General features: G+C 44.4%; 2 protein-coding genes across 4 annotated transcripts; both read right to left on the bottom strand.

Moving 5' to 3' along the window:
• Window positions 1-339: 339 nt before the first annotated feature.
• On the bottom strand, window positions 340-9488 carry LOC129857561 (guanine nucleotide-binding protein-like 1). Its single transcript, XM_055925956.1, has 12 exons — window positions 9072-9488; window positions 8013-8166; window positions 7222-7358; window positions 6789-6940; window positions 6404-6475; window positions 5622-5814; window positions 5370-5474; window positions 4847-5029; window positions 4475-4653; window positions 3872-4073; window positions 3519-3659; window positions 340-2184 (listed from the first exon to the last, which is right to left on the bottom strand). The coding sequence occupies exons 1-12, from the start codon at window positions 9142-9144 to the stop codon at window positions 1919-1921; spliced, it is 1857 nt and encodes a 618-aa protein (XP_055781931.1). The 5' UTR covers window positions 9145-9488; the 3' UTR covers window positions 340-1918.
• Window positions 9489-9752: 264 nt separating this feature from the next.
• LOC129857562 (zinc finger protein 384-like) lies at window positions 9753-15813 on the bottom strand. 3 transcript variants are annotated; one of them, XM_055925958.1, is made up of 11 exons: window positions 15640-15813; window positions 14804-14868; window positions 14478-14676; window positions 14269-14385; window positions 13997-14163; window positions 13694-13770; window positions 12570-12794; window positions 11925-12092; window positions 11594-11672; window positions 11299-11457; window positions 9753-11113 (listed from the first exon to the last, which is right to left on the bottom strand). In XM_055925958.1, exons 2-11 carry the CDS (start codon window positions 14861-14863, stop codon window positions 10715-10717), a joined length of 1650 nt encoding a protein of 549 aa, XP_055781933.1. In that variant the 5' UTR covers window positions 14864-14868; window positions 15640-15813; the 3' UTR covers window positions 9753-10714. The 3 variants fall into 3 exon arrangements, with proteins under 3 accessions (XP_055781933.1, XP_055781932.1, XP_055781934.1); XM_055925957.1 differs by having other exon boundaries at window positions 13694-13788; window positions 15640-15812; XM_055925959.1 differs by lacking the exon at window positions 12570-12794 and having other exon boundaries at window positions 13694-13788; window positions 15640-15810.
• Window positions 15814-16068: the final 255 nt, after the last annotated feature.

Here is a 16068-nt window from a genome sequence, read left to right as displayed (position 1 = left end):
GGCAATCTGAGATTCAAACAACACAGCATCCCGCCACTTTTTTGATTGACAGCTGAGGGATGGGGTAAAACAGTTCAAATAAGCTCATTAGGCATTTATACATTATATTTATCAAGAATCAATGACTATAAATAATTTATTTAAAAGTTCAAAAATGTATATACCAATCCCAAATTGCCCCTTATATGATTGCTAAAGTAAATCCTGTGTGAAGAAAGAGACTGTCATAAAAAGACAGACCTTGTTCCATGGATTATCTTTATTGCAGAGAGCAGTCCAGGTCATTGTCATTTGAGCATACCAGGAATGAAATAAAGAATGCAGCAAATACACAATCCAAACACTCACAAGTCTGTTTTAATCATTCAAACAAAGAGCATTAACACATCTATCTCCATATCGGAAACCAGAGTGGTGTGTATTAGGGACAGGAGTTTTTCCTGGTCACGTGGGTAGGAAAAACTCTGCTGGGTCCCTACTTGTTGCTTAGACACACTACGGCCCGGAGTTTTTCCTGATCAGTCACACAGACAGGAAAAACCTATGGCCCTAGTGTGTATATTTCTAAGTGTGCCATTGGTACCAGAACAGTGCATGTTGTTACATGGTAACGCAGCACTGTGCTGTAGTTCCCTCAGAGTGACATGTAATACAGTTGAACAGGAACAATGAGGTATAACAGTAGGCAACAGCACACTATAATCCAGCCCTGACAGATTGTAACATTAGAACAGAGCCATAGAGAGATAGAGATGGAAGTTTGACCAACATTAATGTCGTTACATTCTTCCAGTATTTAGACTCTTGTTCTAAATTCTAGCTACTCAGCTGGTTTGCGTAGCTGGTATAATTTAGGATCAATAACAGGACCGTTATTGTATTGGTCAATATTGGCTGCTATGGAACCATGTGATAGCATCTCAGAACATCAGAGTGCTTTTTGGTTGAAACCGCAGTTGCCAAACACTCTCTTTTTCAAGTCAGTCAGTCAGCTTTGCATGATACAGTGCTGCACCTGAGTGGCTGCACCAGGATTGACAAACACTGCCCCTAGTGGACCCTAAAATAGAACACTGAATTGGGTAGAATCATATAAATGGGTTTGACAATGATTATTACCACTGAAAGCAGCATGGAATGCCGAATTCCACACATCCACCACATCCCGACTCTACCGAAGTACGATCATACTGTTGTACACAGTGAAATCAACCAGGATTAGACAGTGATGTCATAAATCTGCACTGGCAGCCAAATGGAAGTCCCATGTGGATAACATCATCATCAATGTCTAATCCCCATTTAGACTGTGTGACCTTCAACATGAGGTGGAATCCATAACCCTGTCAGTTCAAGCCATTACATTTCTAGGGTCTAATGACCTTTGGCATCTCAGCTGTGAGGCCACAAATCAAACAACGATTAATACACCACAATGCCCCTACCAGCTTTAAGGGAAATAATAAAAGTAAAATCCTACATGCAGGAAAATGATAAAAACAAAACAAAATGTAATCCTACAATAGTTTAGACAGGCAGCCCAATTCTGATCTTTCCTTCACTAATTGGCCTTTTGACCAATCAGCTGTGATAAAGATTGAATGTGAAAAGATAGGATGTGATTAGTCAAAAGAACAATTAGTGGAAAAAAGATCAGAATTGGGCTACCTGTCTAAGTACAGCTGCATGGGTGTACAAGCAGAGCAGAGGCACAGCATGGAAAAATGAAAATGTTTTATACAATATCAGAGTGCTTTTAGTAACCTCTGGGAGGGGGAAGGGGCAGGGAGAGAGAATAGAGGAAAGAAGAGTCAGAATGTAAAAGGAATACAAGTCAAGGAAAGGAAAATGGAATGAAGGTGCAGTGAGTGTAGGGTGAGATCAAGCACTTTGTTTTTTAAAATGTATTCTTTCTCCCTCACTCGCACTCGTTTTCCCGGAGGACATCGAACATATTGACTGTGAGGCTGGTTGGCCCCTTCCTCTCTTTCACTGCTGGGTGTCCAAACCCTTCATCTTCATCATCACCATCCTCATCATCATCATCCGCATCCCTATCCCTCTCCTCCTCCGGCTCAGAGCTGGACTCCCCCTCTTCCTCCTCATCCCTCTCTCCTGCCCCCTCTTCCTTACGTCCCTGTAGAGCGATGATCTCTGCCAGGTCTGGGTGGGACTCCCACTGCTCTGTATAGCACAAATCCATTGGTTGAATAATTAATCAATAAATCAAGCAATCAAATAAACATTTTTCTTCATGTTTTTTTGTACAAAGACCAAGTCATCAGTTTAAAGGTCGGAAACCAGATCAACATGAACATCAGCCGTGCACAGTAGATCACCTGCTGGGATTTGACCTTCCCCTGCGTGCCCACTGTTCACGGCCGACATTCGTGTCGGTCTATCTTCCCTTTTAAATATGAGTCTCTGTTGTCTGTACAGTAGTGATGAAGTGATATGCCTGATGCCTCACTGGTTGTCATGACCGGTCTATGACCTCTCTGATAATTGTATGACCTGTGTACTGACCTCTCTGATAGTTGTATGACCTGTGTACTGACCTCTCTGATAGTTGTATGACCTGTGGACTGACCTCTCTGATAGTTGTATGACCTGTGGACTGACCTCTCTGATAGTTGTATGACCTGTGGACTGACCTCTCTGATAGTTGTATGACCTGTGTACTGACCTCTCTGATAGTTGTATGACCTGTGGACTGACCTCTCTGATAGTTGTATGACCTGTGTACTGACCTCTCTGGTAGTTGTATGACCTGTGTACTGACCTCTCTGGTAGTTGTATGACCTGTGTACTGACCTCTCTGATAGTTGTATGACCTGTGTACTGACCTCTCTGATAGTTGTATGACCTGTGTACTGACCTCTCTGATAGTTGTATGACCTGTGTACTGACCTCTCTGATAGTTGTATGACCTGTGTACTGACCTCTCTGATAGTTGTATGACCTGTGTACTGACCTCTCTGATAGTTGTATGACCTGTGTACTGACCTCTCTGATAGTTGTCTGACCTGTGTACTGACCTCTCTGATAGTTGTATGACCTGTGTACTGACCTCTCTGATAGTTGTATGACCTGTGTACTGACCTCTCTGATAGTTGTATGACCTGTGTACTGACCTCTCTGATAGTTGTATGACCTGTGTACTGACCTCTCTGATAGTTGTATGACCTGTGTACTGACCTCTCTGATAGTTGTATGACCTGTGTACTGACCTCTCTGATAGTTGTATGACCTGTGTACTGACCTCTCTGATAGTTGTATGACCTGTGGACTGACCTCTCTGATAGTTGTATGACCTGTGTACTGACCTCTCTGGTAGTTGTATGACCTGTGTACTGACCTCTCTGGTAGTTGTATGACCTGTGTACTGACCTCTCTGGTAGTTGTATGACCTGTGTACTGACCTCTCTGATAGTTGTATGACCTGTGTACTGACCTCTCTGATAGTTGTATGACCTGTGTACTGACCTCTCTGATAGTTGTATGACCTGTGTACTGACCTCTCTGATCATTATATGCAGGTGGTCTGAGGCACAGACACAGCCTCCCGTCGACGGCCAGCCGCAGTAGACTGTTAGCTGCCCGATACACGTCGTTACGAGCTGCCTTCGCTGTCTTATAACCCCTCCTCTCCGCCCAGGCTGTGAGACAGACAAGGAGAAAGAAAGAGAAGAGAGAACGAGAAAGAGGGGTAGGGACAGAAAACAAAAACCGATAAATTGTTATTGTATTATAATTTCAACTGTTCCTGAGAATTGTCTGGATGTCTCCCTGACATCCAGACAAGAGGGCGTGTTTCAACAGTTTAGAACCAGACCAGAGGTTCTAGAGCCAGACTGGAGGTGGTCCTTACCCTCACACACGTCCCAGGCTGTCCAGCTGTGCTCGGGCCCCTGCTCCCTCTCCTTCTCCCCCCCCTTGGGTGCATGCTGTGGGCCCTCCACGCTGGGGTGCCGGAGCTTGAGCACCGACAGGAAGGGGGTCCGCTCACACAGATAACCCACAGAACTGTAGGGTTCCTGCAGCTGAGATACTGGGTAGATACCTGCTAGGATCTAGGGAGAAAGGGGCAGATAAGAGGAGGGAGAGAAATGGAGGGTGAGGGGGAGATGGAGGAAGAGGCATAGATACAAAAGAATGGAGAAAAAGTGTTTAGAAAGAGTAAAGCATGATGAGAAAGATAAAGTGAAAAGTTTGAAAAGGGTTGAAGAGTAATGATTGCTTTTATACACAAAGCTCTCCGCAGTAGTTGAGACTTAAAAGTGGTTTGGATTATGATTCTACTCCAAAAACAGCCTTCAAATGGCCAGAGGGAATATCAGTTATTCTTCTACTCTCCAAGACATTTCCTCCACAGGCTGTCACCAAAAAGTGATTTAACCTGGGATTCTTAGGGAATGGGAGGACATAGTACACACACAAACATACACCCTACTCACTCCCTCCTCTCAGTTACCTGTAGTTGTTTGTTGACTAGTGAAGGGAAGACCAGTCCAGGGCAGTCACACAGTTTGACAGTGGGTGTGAGGTAGTAGGTCTGGAAGTATTTGGTGTGGCCGGGGGTTCGAGACACACTCACCACCTTCCTACCTACCAGACTGTTCAATACTGATGACTTCCCCACGTTAGGGAAGCCTAGGGAGGGAGGGAAAGAGAGACGTATATTCATATTCCTTTTGTAGTAGACATTTCTGAATGCCAGAGGGGGCTGGTGGGGGAACAAAGCCTTGAGGTACACAAGCATAACTTAATTTATCAAGTTACTAATCAGTGACGACAGATTAGTGATTGGGAGGTAGGAAAGCAAGCTTCCAACATGGCCGCTCACCTATACAGCCCAGCGTGAGTACGCCATCTTTATACAGCTCCTGGGAGGGGCTGCTCATCTCCATGGCAACATCACTCTGGTGCTCCACTAGAACAGAGTCCGCCCCCTCCTCTGACTGCTCTCCCTCTGATCCCATAGCAACCGCATCTCTCTGGATCTTCTTCTCCCAGCTGGACAAGTCCACTACAAGAGGGGGGGCAACAATGGTGAACACTCCCTACAGCCAATCATTCTGGACACTTCTGGGGAAAAAAGTGGAGAATTGGGAAGGAGTATTACTTGTCTTCAGCCTATTTTAAGACTACTTCCATTCAGTGTTGGTTCTTCTATGATATACCCTTACAACCCGGCACCCACAGATCTTTGTATGAAGACACTAATCCTTCATTCAACAGTAATTAGCTATGCTATGGAGGCTATGGAAAGTATCTGGCCAAAGCATTAAGTCATTACAGACTTACATGGTTAGCAATACATGTGTGAAATAGGTACTATGCCACCCAGATGGGTGGGTCCCTTTAACCTTTTCCTGCTGTGATTTCCTGACACGCCTTCAGGATGTGGGTGGGGCCTCCAGCATGTCCCCACCCACATGTACCCTTTTTTCTCATCCTCTTCTTCTGAAGCACTAGAGTCACAGAGACAGATACAGACAGTGCAATAGGTTATCCTGGTGATCAAGTACACAGTTCAACAGCTACAATCAGCTTTCATCATTGTCCCTCGCCTTGTGTATCACTTTCGCTTCAGCACAACCACCCTCACTCCCACCCACCTGTGCTGTATGGCTGGCCGGGGTGTGATGTGAAGCAGACACAGTGGAGGTGGGGGAACTGTGTCTGGAGGTAGTGTGTCCAGGCCAGCACCAGCGGAGGGGGACACAGGTCAGCTTTGTTCAGCACCACCACCACCTGCTTCTGCAGCTCCCCAGTGATGTAGTGGTACAGCGCTGGGGGAAACTGCAGCACCTGCATGGGAGGGACACACCAGGAACACATTCATTAAGACATGCATGCTCGGTCTGGCAAACAACTTATAGACCGCGTACCAAATGGCAACCTATTCCCTATATAGTGCACTACTTTTGACCAGGGCCCATAGCAACATAGTCATGAACATAGTCAAGTTATACATGGTACTGACCACCTATAACTTACCATGTCTGTGGCTCCACCTGGTGGATACTCTATGTATGCATTTCACCATATGGTTCAAAGCATAATGAAACCATCCTTTTTATGTATTATATTTAACCTTTATTTAACTAGGCAAGTCAGTTAAAAACAAATTATTATTTACAATGACGGCCTACCGGGGAATAGTGGGTCAACTGCCTTGTTCAGGGGCAAAACGACAGATTTTTTAACTTGCCAGGTCGGGGATTCAATCTGGCAACCTTTCGGTTACTGGCCCAACGCTCTAACCACTAGGCTACCTGCCATCATAGTAACTATTAGTTACATTATCATGGTGACAGTAGTAAGTTGATAATGATACTATGGTACATGACTAGTAGCAGATAATGACAGTAGGAGGAGTTTAAAAGAGATTACCCACCGGGTGCCTGATGTCCACGATGAGCAGAATCACATCGGACATCTCCAACACTCTCCACAACTGTCTCCACGTCTGAGAGAAAGCGAGGGGGGAGAGAAAGAGAGAGGGGGAGAAAGGAAGAGTATAAAGAGTAAAGTTATGTGAAGAGTATTTAGGTTTTACCTACCCTAGGTTTTACTCAGTGTCAGAGAAAGAGGTGGTTTTTAACGGATTCATTCAAGTTTATAGAATATTGTAGAATTCATAGCTCTTTAATTATCCATCAAAATGGACCTTTCTCCTGACACAATACAGCCCCCCGTAACTAGCCGGTCACTAACCTCAAGGCTACCACCAGCTCCCTGAAGAGCATTTATAAAGGGTTCTGAATACATCGTTTCCTCACCTCCAGGTTGTGCTCAAAGTGGCTGAGGGATCCAGGTGGGTTTCTGGAGTGCAAGTCGTTCAGATATTCCCGGTATGACTTCTCTTCTTTCTTCAGCAGCTCCTCACGATTCATCCCATAATTCCACGGAGGTCGCCGCGGAAACTCAAGACCTGAGATTGGAGGTCAGTGGCAGATACGTCAAACAGTGACACAAAGTGAAAAGACCATGTCAAAACTCACACTAGAGTGGGTTTTTATTTAACAGCATTGAGACTCAGGATACAGGTTACGTAACAAATCACACCCTATTAGTGTACTACTTCGACCAGAGCACATTTAGCTTAGGTCAAAATGAGTGTACTAAATAAGGAATAGGGTGCCATTTGAGACAGAACCTTTATTTAACAGCATTAAGAGGTTGTTGTGAGGCTCAGGGTCAAGGAGCTCTGACCTTTCTCAGTGGGGTAGATGTCGTTGATGTCAACCTCCAGGTCTTTGTCTAACATCTGGTCCAGAACCTTCTCTCTGGCAAGCTTCTTCCTCCTCTCCACCTCCTCTCTGCTCTCCTTCTCAAAGTGCAGACGGAACCTGAATGGACAGAGAGATGAGTATAGCTGTGTGTAGAGGGGGGAATTGGGCAGGGTGAGTGTGTGAAGGACACAAAACCATTTGTGTGCAGAGTCATGAACATCAGGTGTGTGTGACATGGTTGATTGTTCTGACAACAGCAGTTTCTGTAATTTACCATTGACCTCTATCTGAAAGTTTTTTGCTCATGGTTCAGGATTCCTACAGTAACATGTTCTCATTTTTTTAACTTAGTCTCTTTCGGCCTCTTACTTTTAATATCTACAGACCCAGACATTGCTCTAATTAATATTTTTCCATTAACCCTTCAGTTTGTTCCAGGGAATTCCCACTGTTCCAGGCAACAGTTCATACAGCAATCATGACATGTTTTCCCAAAAGGTATTGTTGATGATATCTGACAAAACAGAAACTGGTGAGAGCCTTATGAGCCTAGCTATCAGTGGTCACCAATCCTGGTTTATACAGTCTGCAAGCTTTTGTTCAAGCCCAGCAATAACACACATGTTTAGTTTTATTGGAGGTGATGTAGTATTACATTAGCTCTGGTCCAGGGTGTTACGTGTGGCTTGCTCAGCGTCTGCATCAGTAAGCCGCATGTAATCCCCTGGACCAGAGCTAAATATTACCTATGCTAATGTATTGGTAACTCACCTATTGGGATCGTATCTGCCCTCCCTGATGCCGGGCTGCTGGTTTATCCTCCTGACATCTGTGGTTTCGCTATCTGAGGTGTCCGACTGCCTCTCCCTGTCCATCCCCCGCTCCACACTGGCATTACGGCTGCTGGGCCCTGAGCCTGGCTCACCTGAGGAGGAGAGATCATCATAGTCAGAGGCTTACATTGAACCCTTCCCAAAAGGCACCCTATTCCCTATATAGTGCACAACTTTTTCTTGGGCACTATATATAGGTGATATAGTGCTATTTGGAACATAAACATACAGTGGACAGAATGAAAACTACCATCTATGTCAGCACTTGGTACCAAAGACCATATTCCACGTTCTACTTTAGAATCGAGTGTACATGCATTTACATACAATATATGCTATCTACATTACATAACACATTGCTATCTATAAATGTGGTAATCGTCTCAATACTAACCCTATGTAATAATTTGACAGTGGACGTTTTCATAATTAAACTATTTTCATTGCTAGCTGTTGTGTGGGTATGTGAACTCCAACACCTTTTGTTATCCCTCAATTTGAGAAAGCTAGCGTTCCTACATAATTTGATAGCGAGTCTGCGCAGTAGAGTTTACACAAAGTGAAAACAATACCAGTGTAGTACAGTGATGCTGATTTCTGTGCATCAATACTTTTCCACCAATGGCAATGAATGACGCCAGCAATACAATTTCAGCGATAAGGTCACACACATAACTAGCTCTATAACGTCGTCACATCTTTAGCTAGCAAGCAAGGTACTAGCTAGCTAGCAAGCAAGGTAGTTAACGTTTGCTAGAAAGACCCAAATACTCAAGGCACACATGTTATGGCAAAAATAATGACGTCCCTATTCTTTATTTGTAGCTAATTCGTCCAAAATATATCGGGTAACATGACAGTGTTATTGTTCCTGAAAGCAGAGTTAACTAGCTAAGTTACCCAACTCTCCTCGTACAAGTTACTAAAATGAAAAGCTATGCTAGCTAACGTTAGCATTTTCGGCACGCACACTTTCTGTCATTGCAGCTCACGTTACCTCTCTTTCTTTCCCGTTTCACTTGCATCTGTTTCTTCTTTTGTTTGGTGCTGAACGGCTTTTTCCGAGGCATGTTTGAATGAAAAATTACAGTTTCGTAGTGTGGATTTGTGTTAGCTATGGCAGAAATACAGTAACGTCGTTTTTTACTATCGTTAAGTTTCTCGACTCCTACACTTTAACCACCCGACGCCATCCGGCACTGCAGATTTTTTGCGGGACTAAATTACAAAAACATTCAATGGTAATACATGTCATTACACGGTTTATATTTACTTATTTTTTAAACAATGTAAATGGCATGCTTTGAATCATTGTCTGACAAGACATGGCAAGTTAATATGGATAGAAAAAAATATTTAAAGAATGGTACAGTCCACACAGTAAACCGCCGATTCCACTTTTACTGCTCACGCTGATGTTGTGATGCAGGTCTTATTTGCATGACACATCACTCAACACTGCCAACTTTGCCAAGTCCTTACATGCATCATGCATTGGGGCAAATTTACATCTACAGCTGTCATATTCAAATGTGACATTCAGTGTCATTCAAACCAACACATCTGTCGTTACAATAAATTAAATGGCATCATGCATAGCCTGATGCTGATATCTTCAAAATTAACCTGTATCATTACTGCAAGTGCACAATGTGTTACAGGGATAGAGAAAGGCAAATTGTTGGACTTCAGTGAGGTTTATTGTTTGATAAGGGAAAACTGTATTTTCATATGTATCAGTCTATTTGTAAAGGCTCATACACTTTAGTATAACAGTAGTGGAAGTAGTCAGAATATATTTGGATAACAATGATATTCTTAGGTCACAAAAAAATAAATACTACAAGGATTACATACAACATGTACCAGCTGATCACATTCACTTCCCAGTTCTTACAGGGTCAGGTGAGGTAAACAGGGCTCTATGATTGGCTTGTGGACTGAGGGTAAATATCAAAGTGTTATATAGTATGGATTATACATTTATTTTTAACACGCACACATATACACTGGTATGTATATCAATATATACTTTTGCAGGCCTTTTTTCTTTACAGAAACGGAAAACAGAGCCTACTTCCCTTTTTTTTTCCAGTGAAAAAGATTTGTGAGCAAATTTTACAAGGTAGATTACAGTAACCATCATGACAATGATGATGTAATCAAAACCTGATAGTATCTGTGGGAAAGTTGAAAAATGTACCTAAACCGTTATCTGTCAGATTCAGTTATACACTTCACGGATGTGACCATAATCAAAGTTGTGTTTGTAGGGAGTAGGAGGATAAAAAAAATAGAAAACATTCGCTCTTCTTCACCCATTTTCCCCTGTCATTTTGTGTCTCTTCCGCACCATTGCAGTGACGGACAGAGAAACACTCCTTTACCAACGGTATACACTAGCCATCCATTATAAAAGAGTAGTACAAAAACATAGGCATAATGAAATAAAAGTGATAAACGAGTACAAAAAACTACAAAGTCCTCTATTTCCAGACTCCATCTCTGTTCGAACATCTCTTAACTTCCTCTTCCATTACCCACCTTTCAGGCACAGTCACATCTTCCTATATCCCCCCTGTATTGCTTTTATCCAGTCTGTCCATAGGCCTCTGTCTCTACCGCTCCTCCCTCCTACCCCTATGAGTTTAGGTGCTCCACCTGAATGGTGGAGGTAGCCACAGTGAGACAGAGGTCCTTGTGGGTCACTAGGTCCGCCACACTGACTGTTTTGAACTGGATGTCCCCTGCAGCGACTGTCTTATACTGGTGCAGGTCAAAGGGGCAGGACGCCGTCTCTGCCTGAGAGTAGCTACCCTGGTTTTGCCCCTGGCTCTGTCCTTGTCCATGACCTCCACCTTGTCCTCCGGCTCGGTCTGCCCCACTATCGGTGACCTCTCCTCGGCCATGAGAACCTCCCTGGTTCTGGGTATGGCTTTGGTTCTGTTGGTTCTGCTGAGAGTGCTGTGCAGCAGCCACCGCCGCTGCAGTGAGCGGGTCTGAGTTGTGTTTCTGCATGTGTTTCAACAGGTACGTCTCCTGAGAATAGAATACAGAGGGTTGAGAATAGAATACAGAGGTTTAAAGCGAGAGTTGACAAGTGTGCACAAACACACACTATGCACAGACATGCACACTGTCTGAAGCCTGTGAAAATGTCTGTTGGAAGTTAAAGGTCTGTGACTACTACATGCTGGGTGCCTTAACAGTGGTGTTTCTCTTACAGAGGTGTATGTGCGGTTGCAGAGGCCACAGGAGTAGAGCTTGGCGTGTTTGACCGTGTGAGTGGACAGGTGGACTTCCAGACTGGCCGCGTCCGTGTAACCACGGTTACAGTTGGTGCACTTGAAGGGTTTGTCCTTGTTGTGCTGCCGTCTGTGGGACTGGAACAGAACAGGACCGTTCAGGACTAATCTTCAAATGGGTATTTGTAAGACTGTTACTACTAAGGGTCAGTGTTACTAAGCTTTCACCACTGGGAATAAAAAACAAAAAACAAAGAAAATGGATAGTAGTCACCTGTAGGTTGGAGAGTTGTGTGAAGGATTTCTCACAGCCCGGATGAACACACTTATAAGGCCTGTCTCCTGTGTGGATCCTACAGAAACATGGAAAACACAACCAGTAAGAAGAAGAAAAGAGAGGGGAGAAATGTAAATGGACCCGCCATATTCTCCTTTCAGCTATCCTGTGATCCCCACCATTACAGATGAGGGAGATGGAGAGGAAGCAACTGTAGACTATCGAGAGGCCCCCCCACAGAAAAAAGACCATTGAAATGCCCCCAAATAAAATACCATTGAAAGGCCCCCGCAGAGAAAGGGGCAGATATGTAGGACATCACCCTTACCTGTTGTGCTGCTGTAGATGACTGAGCTGTCTGAAGGACTTCTGACAGAAAGAGCAGGTGTACGGTTTCACCCCTGTGTGGATGCGGATGTGCTGGGCCAGATAGCTGGAGTTGGCAAAGGACTTAGTGCAGTGGGGACACTTGTGGGGCTTGGACTCTGTGTGGTTTCTGGAAGCAAGAAGAGAAGATAGAGGGAGGAGGGGAGAACAGTGTTGCTTTTCTTTAAACCTTGATTGATAGAACAACAACAAAAAGCACACTTAAACACCCTATTACTCAGTGCCTGACTTCTTAAAAAAAACACAACGTTTCTCTGAAACATAACAGTATTCCACTCTGGCCCAAATTATTTTCAAACTTGTGTGTAATCATGTGTGTAAGTGTGTGTGTGTGAGTGTGTGCACGCGCAAGGGAGAAGCAGCAGTGAAGGAGTAAGGACACCAAACAGACAGACTGAAGAGACAAAGAGGGACTTGAAGTAGAGATCACACACAATCGTGCGCACACACACACAGCCTGCGTCTTGCCTTTTCACAGACATCTCCACACACACACACAGTGCTAGCAGCCAATAGAGGGGAGGGGGGCAGGCTAGATAAAGCCTGTAGGGTAGTGCAGGTCAGGTGGAGCTGCTGTGAGCAGTACCGTGTGTGCTGCTGTAAGTGACTGAGCTGTCTAAAGGACTTCTGGCAGTAGGAGCAGGTGTAGGGCTTGGCCCCGCTGTGGATACGGATGTGCTGGGCCAGGTAGCTGGAGTTGGCGAATGACTTGGAGCAGTGGGGACACTTGTGGGGCTTGGCCTCTGTGTGAGACTTGGAGTGGATCTGCATGTCTGACTTACTGAAGAAGGTCACAGCACACATCCGGCACCTACGGGACAGAGACAGACACACAGACCAGGGATGGGGAGAAAGAGAGGAGAACGAGCGGGAGAATGGGAAGACAAGAGGTAGGGATGAAGGAAATGAGGGCAGGAGCAGGTGAGAAACAGAGAGATGAAAATACAAAAAGCAAGGACAAAGAGACAGGGACATGAGAGATGGGCAAGGGAGAGGAAGAGAGTGGAAGAATGCAAAAAAAGGGGTGAAACATGAGACAGCAAGTGTGGAAAACAAAGGGAGAGAGCAAGAGGAAAAAGACAACAGGATAGAAAGATAAAAACAAGGGAGCAGATGAAATGAACGAGGAATGTGAAGAAAAAAAACAAGCGACAGGGAGGGGGAAGAGATAGAGGGGGAAATCAGTGAAAACAGCAGGAAAAATAGCAGATTCTGCTGAAGCAAGAAATAGAAAGACAAACAGAGATAGCTTGAAAAGTAGGGAAACATTGTATGAAGGAGAGATAGAAAGAAGGAAGATAGAGGACAGAAGTAGGCGAAGGAGTGCGTGTCCAATGTGTGCAGGGATGCGCGTGTGTGTGAGGGGCAGATGCATGAGGGAGGCAGAGAATGTGTGTGTCCATGCTGCAAAGAAAACACACATTGTGTTCCAGAGTGCAGGTACAAACACATAGTGAAATATTTAAGCAGGTGTGTGCGCTGCCACAGCATGCAGTGGAGTCGTTTCTGTGTGAGAGAGAAAGAGAGAAATGCCCGTGCCCAGCAGCACCTAGTGTTCATCCAGAGCCCGTGTCTAACCTCTCTGTCCTGACTATCATCTACAACATACAGACATACGGGTGTGCAAGCATTCCACAGCTTCACATTCCTATGGGGATGCACAGCACAACAGGTGCTTTTTGGCCCTTCTGTGACGCCGTAGGTCCGTACCTGTAGGTCTTGTTGCAGTCTTTCCCGCTGTGGTTCTCATCTTCGTTGGCGAGGTCGTACGGGTCAGTTGTATAATGCTGCGAAGACATAACCACCTATCAAATGTCACACAAACATTAGAATCACATTCATCATATTAAAAAGGCACACTGTTGTAAAAGTCTACATGAGCTTTTTTTTGAGATGGGCAAGGCTTAGTCTGGAAATTAATAGCCTGAGCTTAGTCTGGAAATGTCTGGAAGTGTTGTAGTGGGAATAGCTTTTATTTTGGTTACTCTGGGGTTACTATGGTAACTGTCTCACCTGCCCTCCGGACGCCAAGTGAGCCAGAATCAACGCCTCATTTCCGGCGGAGAGGGTGTGGCCACCGGCAGGCCCCGCCCTCCCTAGTGTCGACTTCTTCTTCCTGCCTCGCTTCGAGGGTGTCGGCATGACGGCCACCTGGGGGGTTCCACCTTCCTGTTTCTTTTCTAAGTGAAAAATGTGTGTGAGAGTCTGACAGTACGTGAGTGAAGTGTGTATTTTTCAGTGTTAGGATAATGGAGGGTGGAGACAATCGTGTGAGTGTGTGTTACCTGAAGCGTGCAGTGTAGAGACGATCATGGTGGTGGTGGGATGTCCAGAGACGAAGGACTGAGGGGAGGCAGGAGATACCAGCTGCGTGCCTTGAGGGGTTGTGATGACCAGACCCGCTGCAGAGAGGGGAAAAAAATATGATACAAAACAGACAGATGGGAAAAAGACAATGCAAAAGTGTGAGCAATTTTACAGTTGACACACACACCTGCTGTCATGATACCAGTGGAAGGTACAGGCACCACAGTGATGCTCTGGGTGTGAGGGGGGTGTAGGTGACCCCCTTGGCCCTGCCCCCCTCCCTCCTGCTTGGGGACAGTGAGCAAGGTCGTCTGGTAATGAGAGGAGGGGAACGAAGTGTTCTTCTCCTGGTCCTTCAGTTGTTTCAGGAACATGGCGTTCTCAATCTGACAGCGAGAGATAGAAATCCTTGTTACAAAATTCCAAACTCCAAAAAGAGTAATTGCTATAATCCAAAGGTGTCACTTGCAATATACTTTAACATTTTAAACAGAAATGTTTCACTAAACGTACCTGTCCTTGTACAGGCACAGGGGACCAGAAGTACTGAGAGTTAAAATGGGAATCCTCCATAATTTCTGCAATGGAAGAGTAACACCGCCATATCACCACTAGGCCAAACAGCTAATCACTCATCGATTGAAATAAAATTGGCCACACTGTTGCTTGCACATCCGACTGACACCTTTGGGCGACAATAATCTTAAATAATTTACATGTCACTTCACATACATTAGCTAACTAATGAAACAATAATGGTAACTATGTTGGTACTTCATTTGGTTAGATAGCTGAAATATTTGGACATATATTACAATAAGTATGCCCCCGGGTTAGACATTAGTATGACTTGTTAAAGGCGAGCTAGGTAATTTAGCTGCCTACTGTAAATGTACATTGTTGTGGTTGCATGGGAAGGAGGACCGTGCTAGCTCGCTATTACATGTGTTTTCCCCTTCAAAGTAATTAATTTGGTGATGGGTGGTGATACAATGTAGCTTGCAATAATTCGAACACAAATAAGATGTCTAGGTTGCTACTTGTTAGCAATTTTGTGAGCTGCAAGTGCATTTCAATTCCTTGCTAGGCGTTTACAGTTAGCTAGACGCTCTAATAAAACCACGAGAGCAATGATATCTGACTCTCGCGCTCTGCGATGGCTGGGAAAATAGAAAAAGCAAAGCACCCAAAAAAAATCGAGGATAAAAAAAAACTGAAGCGGTGAGAGAAGAAAAAAAACAATCTCGCACAGACTTCCGGCTGTCCAGACAGAGAAGAGACTCGTCGGGTACAAGTCTCTCAAATTGGAAGATAAATACTATGATTATGAAAAAAAGAACAGTATTTACCTGTGCTAACAGAGCGTGCTCCCTTCCCGGAATTCCCGTAGCCCGGTACAGTTCAGAAACTCTGTTCAAATCTTTTAGATTTGACAAATTCACCGAGTTTTTTCTCTTCTTTTTTCTATTTTTTTTCTTTCTTATGGAGTCGCTTGTCTGCGCTGCACTTCCTTCGAAGAAGGTCGATTAAACTCTGCGAAGAAACAAAGCTCTCTGAGTGTGTGGTGATGTCATTTCCGTCTAATTTTGGAAGCTTCAAATTGGTACTATCGATATGCTATTAAATATATAAAACGTAAATGAATGCAATGTTCTCCTTCTGCGTATTTTACTGTGATGCAATAAACATAAAAAATACGTTTTAATGTCCCACAATAAATCTAATCTAGTGAGATCTCGGAAACCCAGAGTACAGAAACAATCAGTCCACATGGTGTC

This window comes from Salvelinus fontinalis, chromosome 6, assembly GCF_029448725.1.
Source record: "Salvelinus fontinalis isolate EN_2023a chromosome 6, ASM2944872v1, whole genome shotgun sequence".
NCBI classification, from domain to species: domain Eukaryota; kingdom Metazoa; phylum Chordata; class Actinopteri; order Salmoniformes; family Salmonidae; genus Salvelinus; species Salvelinus fontinalis.
Note: the sequence above shows the minus strand (reverse complement) of the source record. Positions and strands in the feature narration are given on the sequence as shown.